We start from the raw sequence: 10,685 nt of genomic DNA, 5'->3' as shown, positions 1-10,685 counted from the left end.
TGCGTAACTTTGCATTATGGCTCTGTATAGTTCACCGTCAGAGATTGCAAATTGTATTCGGAATTGTTTAGTACACATTATCCATCACCTAGCCGTACAAGGACAAACTGGGAAGAGTAAATAGACCAAGGTCACTAGATGCCACTACGATATAACGAGATCAGCCGGTTTGAATACACGATTTCAAGCAGACTGATCGTTTCCGGTGCCGTGTGGCAAGTTACCCAACCTTGTTGAGACCAAAGTTTGCCCGCATCTAATATTCGCATTGCAATCCATAGAAAACGTTGCAACATGGCATAATGGGGTTCGTCGTTCGTTGAACTGCTGTCGTTCCATAATTTACGTCGAAACAAGAAAGTCCAGTTACACTTTTGTCCCACGAACCGTACCACACAGTGGGTCGTTGTGAACGAAATCGCTGCTTGGTCCTCACTCTGGCCTTATCTGAATCCCTCATAGCCCCTCATTCGAAAGTGAATTTCATCAGAGAAGACGATGTACTCAAAGAAACTCTAGCACTCATTTCATTCCAACAGGTAATCTGCAAATAAACGATACTTATAGTGCTTTTTGGTTGTGATGGTTGAGTGCGTTGTTTCCCTTAGGACGGGCAAAAATGCAGGTCGTGCTTCAAAATATAAAGTGCTTCTTGATAGGTTAAGTCGTTGAGCACGACCTTGTGTAAAGGTCGTTAGATTAACATGCACACTGTTCCACTTCACAGAGATATTGTGACTTTTTGGCGCGGTCTCATTTTTGTTGCCATGAATTTTTTCATCAACCTTCCTAATGCTGTTTTCGTTCACGAAAAGGGCCGCTGCAAGACCCCCGCGCAAACTGTAATCATATAGAAGAGACTAACCGGCTTTTTATGTTAGTAATGTATTGTCAGGAAGAACAAACGCTGTTCGAATCGTAGCGACCGTCGCCGCAAACCGAAAAATTTAGTGTGTTTACTTTGGTTTAACAGTCTGCTGGCTTTTGCCTCTTTACAAAGCATAGAAGGAAAGAAATAAAATAGAATATTTTAGAAACTATACCTGATTTATATAACCCAGTTATCAAAACGTTTTGAATCCGAGACGATCATTTGAGTGATATAGCGTTTAAAACACAACAACAACAAACATTATCGCTCTAGTATGATCTTGGCACAAATCAACGTTATTTATCGCAGTTTAAATTTCATCGATCGGTAATAGATCTTTCAATGAGTTTGGTGCCACTACTATAGCATCTTAGGGAATCTATGTCACTGCAATAAAGACTGCTACCTTCACTCTCTGCCAATTAAGTCATCCAACCTCTGACTCCTGAGGATGCCTCCTGAGATTTGGGCGAATTGAAGGCGCGCGATAATACGGAGAGAGGAATCCATCTTCAAACTCAGGGATACTACATAAGCCACATTCACTTGCCAACTACATGCAGCAGTTAAATTGACAGGTTTCACAGACGTTCAGAGCGAGCTAGTTCGTTGGAGAAGTTGAAGGTGAACGTGGATTCGATGACGCATGAGTCCCTGTAAATTACAGCATACGATGATGCCAAGACGGCTGGTGTTGGAGATGCAACAGTTTGTCCAAAAAAGGCATCGCCGACCGCCTAAAAGGCTCTCGGCAGTTCCTGAAGGAACCCCGGTTAAACTGTGTCGCCTATAGCGATAGCCCGAACCGCTCATAAAATGTAAGCTTAGCTATCCGGTCAGGACGTGCTATCCAAGAAATCACTCTGGAGCTGAGACAGCGGTGCAGTACGTCAAAAATGCGGGATGAGGGCATCCCGCCTGGTACCGTTAGCCGAGGGAAACAAGCTAATGCAAATAATTAATATCACAACAGATTGTTTTCAGGTACCTAGGGCCTGGTGTGGAGCCGGCCTTGTTCGATCAAAGATAAAGCTACAATCAAAACATATCATATATATAAAATGAAATCATGTCTAAGAATTTAATAATACACTACATTGTGAATTTCGAGTTACCTAAGCGAAATCACATATGTACGAACTCGTTTCTTTTTCTGTTTTCATTCACTAAGAGTTTTTTTTTTTTGTATTTTTCGTGGTTTAATGCCTCTTTGGAATGCTATCATAAATTTAGCGAGCTCCGTTAGATTTATGTGAGGTAGTATCTTTGTTTCTATCGCTCGTCTCCTCTTTCTTCAGAGTGGTAGGTGTGGTCCTCTGCTCGTCGCTTTCATTAACTTCAGCTAGTTTAGACAGGTACCCATCTGACGTAGTCTGAGGTGCTGAAATCAAAAAATGTTTTATTAGCAACGAAGGCAAAGGTTTAAGTGTAGCCTACGTATGCTAAGATAAAAAAAAATATTGACGTGATGTATTGATTTGAGTGAATGTCTTCTCGCTGAAGAAACTTATGCCTGGTTCCATATCTTCTACAATCAACTTTGCAGGCAAAAATTTGCGAATTCAATCGAGATAATTAGGCGTACAGATTTTGTAAAAATAATGCCGTCCTGTAAATTTATTCTGACAATACTTTAAGAAATCTTGTCGGGCCCCAGTCTACCTGTTTCAAGTTCACTTACTTCAGGACCATAGTATCGCTTTTTGCTTTAATTTTTTAATAATTTCCTAAAAATTGCTGCCTCATCTTATTCTTATCATTTCACATAATAATTACTTTTTCTCACTTGTGGCGGGTTTCTCGTAATATTTTTATTTTATACGTTGGCGACTTTGTATAGAAGCATAGACGGAACAAACTTTCGTTTGCTAGACTAGTTTTGGCACGTTTATTATATTATTATTATTACTACGTTTTCTATTTCCTTTTGATTCTTCATGTGTGTTCCTATCATTGTTTGACCTTCCGTTTTCTTTCAAAAAAGCTCGACTTCTTTTCAGATGTTTCTTTAATGTAATTTTTTATGGTTTCCTTCGATGTTCGCTTCCGTACGGCTCCAGATCTTCGCTGGGTGCTTGGTTACAGTTTCCTTCGCTGGTTGCCTTATAAGGTTCAGTGCCTTGTGGCATTTTCCTTGCATCGAATATTTCTTCACTCATACCTTTTGTGCTTTTTTTTGGAACTTTATCTTCCTTCGACTACTTATTTACATTGAATGTTTTGCTGATATTTTCGTGAGCTTCAATTCAATGATATTTTCCGGTTACTTTCTTCTGTAATGTCTTGAGAAGCTCCACTTTTTTTCGTTCCCTTATCTTTCTAGGGTGTCTTCTTGCCGTTATCGTCTTCTGTGACTCCTTCTAAAGTTTCTCGTTCTTTTGGTTATTTAACTTCATTGAATGTTTTCTTACTGTTTTGTTCAGTGACATTTTCAGGAGCTTCATTTTCCTTCGAAGTATTATCTTCTCGTACATTTTCCATAATTTCTTTGCTTTGTTTTTGTTGGCTTTTAAGCTTCGCTTTCTCGCATCATCTTCCATGTTCCCATCAGACGTTTTTTACTGCTGCTATCTTTGTGATCTTCTGTAAAGTCCACTTCGCTTTTGTTCTGTGTCGCCATCAGATTAACTCTTATTATTTTTGCCTGCGTCTTTCATAGAATGCTTCGTATCAATTTATTCTGTAATTTCGTCAGGTGTCCTCCTCCCTGGCTTCCTTAAAGCTTTCATATTTTTTTTTTCGACTTTTGAAACTCATCAGATGTTTTGCCGCCGCTGTTTTTTTATTTTGTTTTTCTGATACTTCACCATATTGTCAGTGTGAAGGCTTATCACGCGTTCGTTTGACATTCGCTTCCTTAACATATTCAAATATATTAGCACGCTCTGTTGTTTCTTTACGTTCATGGAATTTTTCCCAACCAGTGTGCCCTTTGTTTTATCATCTTCATCAGGTGTTTTTTATCGTTCTGCCATCTGGCCTGCTTCAGGTTTTTCAACTCTTCTTAATTCATTGCCTTCGTTGAACTTTCTGCTTTTTTCTGTGACTCCCTTAGTTTTTTTTTAGCACTGTTTGTTGTTTTAGAATCCTCCTCCTATTATTAATTAGTTTCCGTTTCTGTGTGTGCCTCGATTATTCTATTTCATTGTGATCTTCTGGGGGTCGCTTGGCGGCGTTGTGTACACTGTCTATGTTCGTCTTAATCATGTTTCGTTTCTACATTGGGCCTCTTTAGGTTATTTCAGCTACATTGTTTGCTGGCCGGTTTTACTTTGTTGGCCTGCCTTGGTGCCACTGCCTTCTTTGACCTTGTTTCGTCTGGAAGTTTGTGCAAATACAACGTAGGTAGTACGGTGGATATTTCAAAAGCAGTCGACTAGGCGATGTCTCTCTCATTTAAAATTTGAATGATGACTGACTTATATTTTACGTATAGATTTGGTAACTGGAGAGACCTCGTTATTATTCAAAGACTCATTTTCACAAGCTTTTAACTAATAAAGCTTTAAACGCGACGCGATTGGCTTAACTTCCAGACAGGGTGCTTGCTTGGATATTGAATGAAGCACTGCATGTACCTTGACAATAGGTATATTCGAGCCACCTAGAATACTATCGTTACATACCTTTTATATAAGAACTCCAATGTTAGCTATCTCGCCAGCTCCGATTGCTGCAGGCACCATATTCTGGCCTTTTTATTGGTACTTAATGTATTGAGTCAGTCCTCTGCCAAATACCTTCAGTGGTCAGTTTCGTGAGTGACAGAAAAGCGTGTGTCCCCAATGCTATTTACGTATCGACACGAATTTTAATATATTTGCCCATATACTTTTCCAGGTAGCAACGCAACTGAAGATAATTTTCTTTATGAGATATTGATGAAGGTGTTTACGTACTATCTGGAACACCCGGAGCTATACCCTCCTAGGATTTGTATAATGGTGCCTAAAGGTTGAACTCGCTTGTACTGATGTCTGTCCTGTCTGAAATACTCACTAAACTACTATCTTCAGTTTTCACGGCGAAGGTTCGGGACCGTTATTATAACTACTGTCACGTGTAAAGAATGGCTAAAAATGCACTGTTGTCTGTAAAGTGTACTGCAGTCTTCGTTGTGACGTAGTGTAGATTAGTGATGGATAAAGAGCCTCAAGCGAAGATCACACCTATGAAGAACAACGTATTTGGCGCTATTCTCTTGTGTTTCAGTAGACATTACATAATCCCGGTACACTAACAAACCCAAGCAAAAAAAACTAGCAAGGTTAGAGTCTGCTGTTAAGGACAAGGCTTATCTCCTTAGCCATTTGACCTTCGTTCTGTATTTTCTATGGAAAAGTTCCAATCCTATGCAGTCTATAATGCTTTCCCATTAGCGTCAATAAAAACTTACTATCGATATCGAGGTTTACTTAATCATTTACAGATTCACATATATCTTTACCGCCAAATGATGATCTCCAGGAATGAAAGTTTATATCACTGCATTATTTGTACACCTCGATTTGATTTTTTCACCAATTTGTATAATTCTTATCTAATAATAATTTAACCGTAATAAAAAAAATCTGTATATTTGTAATGGATGCACTTCATGGCTGTAGAATGTGATGTTTTTCCACAGTAACTACACGCTGTCCGAAAGACGGCCGCACAAGTTACGCTGAAAAAATGTACCAATACAGGGTGATTTCACAGGTACTATAGTGCCTATTCATAGTCTAGCTCTATACAACATATGAGTCAATAAGATTAAACAAGCTTTGGGTGAGAACAGTAGAAAAAGGTAGCTTTTCTAACAAAGATTGACATATGGAAGGCCTATACACAAAATCATCCACAAGCGTATCGACGTTGACAAACAAATACTGACGTGATGGACTAGATTATAAACTAAGAAACGTTCGATAGCCTAAGAGTTACAGTATCATTATGAATTAAATTGTACGTTTGCAAAATATTACTGGTAATGATCTAAGGTTGCCAGCGTCCTTTATGTGAATTTGTGCGAAACGTCCAATGCAAAGATACTATAGGTACTTACAAGTTTTTTCAGTTTCTTCTGGGCTTTGGTCCGGGTCGAACTTCTTTTGATTCTTCGAACGATGATGCTTTGGCCTGGCTCGACAAAAAAACTTTAGGGTAACTATTTCTTCGATGAAAACTTGACGCAAGAAATCAATAGGGTACGTTTGAACACGTCACACAAATATAAAATATTCCGTTATAATATTTTTTTAATTGTTTTAAAAAACGTGGAACAAATCACAAATAATTCTATGAAAGACAGAACGTTATTTACACATTATGGTCAAACGGACAATTATCTCTTTCAACCATTTCGCTTTTCTCGTAGCCATCTTGTCTCGTAACTGCTAATTGTCCTTTCTACGACAGCCCTTGGCAGCGTTAGTTTAAGCATGACTTCGGGGACCTATTGGAATAGGGGGTTCATTGCAAACTATCTGTAAAGGCCAAGCAGGAGAAGCGATTACTATGGTATTTGCTCAATGATAAGCCGGACGTTTTTAACCAAATTTTAATAGTTAAAAATAAATACGCGCGCTACATTTACTGCTAGCTTTCTTCTATGACGCTTTTATTTTTCCTTGCAATATGTTCGGATCATCGTTTTTCGTTTTTCCGTTTACGAATATCAGAGCGCAGCTTATACGTGGGAACGGGGTATCTTTGGATTACTACGGTATATTTTTAACCTTCCCTATATCTTGCATATTTACAGTAGAATGAAGATGTCTCTCCACTCCCAGCTTCAAAGCTAGACTACCTTCGTGTCCGTCTACTCAATAGGCAACTATGTTACTACTGCACTTCTGTCATCTCTGGTTGCTGTGTACTCATGATTGTTTTAACCATTTACTATATTGAAATCTTCGTTCGTCTCATTCGAATGAAGCTCCAGCTTATGAACTACCCGTAAAGTGGTAGAAAAACAACTTGAATGAGCTCATCTTATATAGACAGATAAGATGGCAAGGGAGGCATTCATAGTTACACTGAACGTATATAACAATTTAGTCTGTGACCGTCACCTCATATAAACACACACATATATAGATAATTCAAATACATATTATTTATTATTATTATATATGTCTAGCGAGCGTCGCTTCGTCATGGAGTCTTACCTTTTCATACGTCGATGGTAGTCATGTGCATGTTGTTCGAACCCTCTGCCCTGGAAAGAATTTAACGTGGGTTTATTTGAAGGTTTAAATCGTCACACGTTTCGTTTTAGGCACATGTTCCGTATAAGACGCATCCAAACTATTTGTTCGTTCTCTCTCACCTTTTCTTCAGACGATTTGGGTTTCATACCAAACTGGTGATTATGACGACCTTGGTAATGTAGATTTGGACGTCTAAGGAGTATATTTCGGCTTCGTGATTGTCGGTACTACATAAATTACACATATAAGACATGCAAGATGTGTTATGTTTAGTGAAAAAAAAAAAAAAACATTGTTATTTTACTGAATACGGAAGTATTGACACGTTTCAAATTTTCAGATTTAGCGATGTATCAAACTTCGGGCTTCGATGAGTAAAGATTCGAACCCAATATTCCCATATCAGGTGCTGAGTAAACCTGAACGACTGCGAAAATTAGAAGCATAATTAATGCTATAGAGGAATAATTGGAAAGGGTAAACTGTCAACACGGTTAAACTAGTTTCGGAAAATACAGCGGCGTATTGCAGATGGAGGCTTTGTTGGCTTGCTTTTTATATAGCGGTTGCAACTTCACAGCGCCAATGTTTTAGCAACGAGTTTATTCCCTGGATCCTGGTGAAGCCAATCCTTAATAATCTACTGATAGGAAATATCATCATACCCACAGTGATCAAACGTGACTTTGCCATAGGCAGGCACGAGTGATTTCCACTCCACTGATTCAAATCTTGTAGCTCAATTTTGTGGATCTATTCGTTTTCGAAGATGGTTAGGAGCAAACTTTGCAAGCGCAAATTCGATGAACTTTCACGTTCAATTTACCCATAAAGGAAAGTCTTAAGTTAGAAATTTACATGGATAATTTATATTCCATAAAAATCAGTTTCGAAAGGTACTCGTGCACTCAGCTAGGCATCTTACCATAAGTGGGTCTAAGTTATTGTGGCCTTTGATCACATATCCAGTTACTGGGTCGACTGTATCACACCTTTAAAAAAACACGCGATTAGGGACTAGCCAATAAGATAAATTGCTTATCCAAATAAGGAACTATATATACTAAAATTTATAATAGCCTATTTAACTACTAACCAGCCATGCGGAATGCACTGTCTCTTCTGGAAGAACCCGGACTGATCGCATGCAGGAATGCCAGTATACCCTGCCGCTGTAAAGCGCCATCCAGATGCAAGGCAGAAATAGTCGGAGATGAAATTATTTGAACAGCTGATGTGAATGTAATTTCGTCTTGCCTTAATACCATTCACCGTTTGGGAAGAAAGGCAGAAATTAAAAGACCTATGTATAATTTTTATGCGATTCCTTTGGTAGAGCCTACACATTCGTAGTCTAATGTGTATATCTACAGCTTAAACCGGCAATTACGATATAGTAAAGGAGCTGAACAGCGTGCGGTGTGTTGAAAGCATCAGCCATTTTTATGGGACCTTCTACACCGGACAATTGTCTGATTCCAAAAACCTTTGCAGCATCTATGAAGACAGACGCATCGTATATCTGGGTATGTATATTCTGACCCTGTCTGGCGACTTGTTGAGCGCGAACACAGTTGCATGCTTGAAGGTTATCCCTCCAGTCAGTAAGCATGGTGCCATTGATAGCCGCACAGGCACAGAAGCTGCGTCCAATATCAAAGCATTGTCTAGCAGCATAGTCCACTCGGTTGCCTTCGCACTCAGGAATAAACAATTCTTCTAGTTTCGAACGATCAAAACCACCTTAAAGAAAAATGTTATTTTATTTGAGCTATCAACATTGTACAGCACCTTCTCGTTCCATTCTCTGAATGTTCTAAATATAAGGCTTTCTAAGGAGCCCAATTAATCCCAAGCGTCAATAAATAGCACCATGCGACAGGCCGGTCACAATAACCTTGCCACTTCGTACGGGGCCTAGATTATGTTGATTGCAATATAAATTTTACGGGGACTGATGCAATGAATAGTTCCAGTTTAAATTCTCTTGAGCACCATCTTTAAAAACGTTATTAACATTCTGACCAAATTGTGTATACGAACTTACTATTATAGTTCAGGCCAATAAAATCGGATCCCTGCGCGATTCTGCTTTTTGCCCGCACCCTATGCTGGGCGCAATTATGAGTGACGAATTGCCCTGAAATACGTAAACATTCACAATTATTTGACATAATCAGATTATATCAAAGCTATGAATGAATCTGATACTGGTTTTTACTTTTAGTTTGTTAACTAACGGCTCGTAGTATGCTTACGCCGAACCCAATAATATTCAATTTTTACACGTTTATTGATCTAGAGCTAAGTATCGAATTTTCAGAGATGACGATAACATACCTTTGAGGGTTCCGTTGAGTACCCCGATAAGCTAGAGAAGCAGTAATAGGTATTTTATACAATGCTTCGACGTGTAGAAGCCTTTCTCCCTTTAGCCTTGAATTTAGTTATCAAATATGGTTTGAATACTTCTTTACTACAGTCAATTTACTTTGTTACGAAGCGTATTATACAGATATTTTGAAAGCCACATTTTATTTAGTATATATGTCTAGCTAAAAAGCACACGCATATATATATATATATATCACACGTTTCACGCAGTACGAAAACTGTGTGAACAAATAGTTCAGAACTTTCGCGCCTTTTGAAAATTCAAATGGGCACTGAAAATTATCGCAATTTTTTGCTGTTTTGGTGGAACTTTTTATCCTGCTAAAGTTGATAAAGTGTAAAAAGCAACGTTGAACACGCATGGCGCAATGAATAATGCTCGTTTCAAAGGTTCATAGAATGCATTTTACCTAAAACTGTTCTACTTTATGGTGTCTTAGAGTAATCGTAAGTATTCACTTACTGATATGACGAGCAGTTTGTAGGTAGCCATTTTCTCCAACAACGAAAACGAAGGACTCGGTGCCAGCTTGATGTATATACATATATATATATATATATACAAAGAGTTGACCTTCTAAGGCAAAGAGCTCCGTTGACAAAGAGTCACAACTGCGTTCGATTTGTTGATGTGCTCAAGATTTTTATGATTACGGAAGTAAAACTACAATACGCACGAGCTGGCTTGAGGTGCAAGCAGAGAATCAAATCTCAATTTGTACGAATGCATCACGAGCTTGACCATTCCGAGCTGCAAGACAAAACACGAGTAATGGGCTTGCCTGCATTGCATTACAAAACACAGCGACGTAAATAAGAGTAGTCTTGGTTGTAGTTATGTACTTTTTCGAGGCGGGATATTTAATTAGCTCATCAAGTTAATGATTTCGAATTGATTGTTTCGTTACTGTTACGTCGTGACCAAGCCCAATACGATAATTGAGACTGTACTATAAAAGGCGAGTAACTTCTTAACTATATATGACAATACGCACGCCTGGATCGTGCCTGACGCCTGATGGCAAAATTGCTTAAAGCTACTTACATAAATTAACACACAGGGACATAATTTAGGCCATACCTGTATTGTACGACAGCAACAGCGCCGTCACAATTTGCTTATAAAATATGACGACGATGGGGATCCGTGAGTACCAAAAAAGAGAGAAAATTGAAATTTTGCTTTTTTTTTTTTTATCTCTAAGTTAATCCTGATTGTCCGTTGA

General features: G+C 38.6%; 1 protein-coding gene across 2 annotated transcripts; it reads right to left on the bottom strand.

Annotated features, from left to right (window-relative positions):
* Positions 1–1,925: 1,925 nt before the first annotated feature.
* Positions 1,926–10,008, bottom strand: LOC111261917 (U20-hexatoxin-Hi1a). 2 transcript variants are annotated; one of them, XM_022835802.2, is made up of 10 exons: positions 9,923–10,008; positions 9,406–9,436; positions 9,113–9,205; positions 8,608–8,808; positions 8,162–8,237; positions 7,991–8,057; positions 7,185–7,292; positions 7,024–7,073; positions 5,919–5,992; positions 1,926–2,252 (listed from the first exon to the last, which is right to left on the bottom strand). In XM_022835802.2, the coding sequence occupies exons 1-10, from the start codon at positions 9,950–9,952 to the stop codon at positions 2,101–2,103; spliced, it is 882 nt and encodes a 293-aa protein (XP_022691537.1). In that variant the 5' UTR covers positions 9,953–10,008; the 3' UTR covers positions 1,926–2,100. The 2 variants fall into 2 exon arrangements, with proteins under 2 accessions (XP_022691537.1, XP_022691539.1); XM_022835804.2 differs by lacking the exon at positions 1,926–2,252 and adding an exon at positions 5,152–5,537.
* Between the last annotated feature and the right edge of the window lie 677 nt (positions 10,009–10,685).

Source organism: Varroa jacobsoni, unplaced genomic scaffold, assembly GCF_002532875.2.
Source record: "Varroa jacobsoni isolate VJ856 unplaced genomic scaffold, vjacob_1.0 scaffold_614, whole genome shotgun sequence".
In the NCBI taxonomy this organism is placed as follows: Eukaryota; Metazoa; Arthropoda; class Arachnida; order Mesostigmata; family Varroidae; genus Varroa; species Varroa jacobsoni.
Note: the sequence above shows the minus strand (reverse complement) of the source record. Positions and strands in the feature narration are given on the sequence as shown.

Coding starts and splice junctions, on each gene's coding strand:
- LOC111261917 (XM_022835802.2), bottom strand. CDS start 9,952: ATGGCTACCTACAAACTGCTCGTCATATCA. Junction 7,074..7,184: donor CCAAATCGTCTGAAGAAAAG/GTGAGAGAGAAC, acceptor AATTCTTTCCAG/GGCAGAGGGTTCGAACAACA. Junction 2,253..5,918: donor AGAAGAAACTGAAAAAACTT/GTAAGTACCTAT, acceptor TTTTGATTTCAG/CACCTCAGACTACGTCAGAT.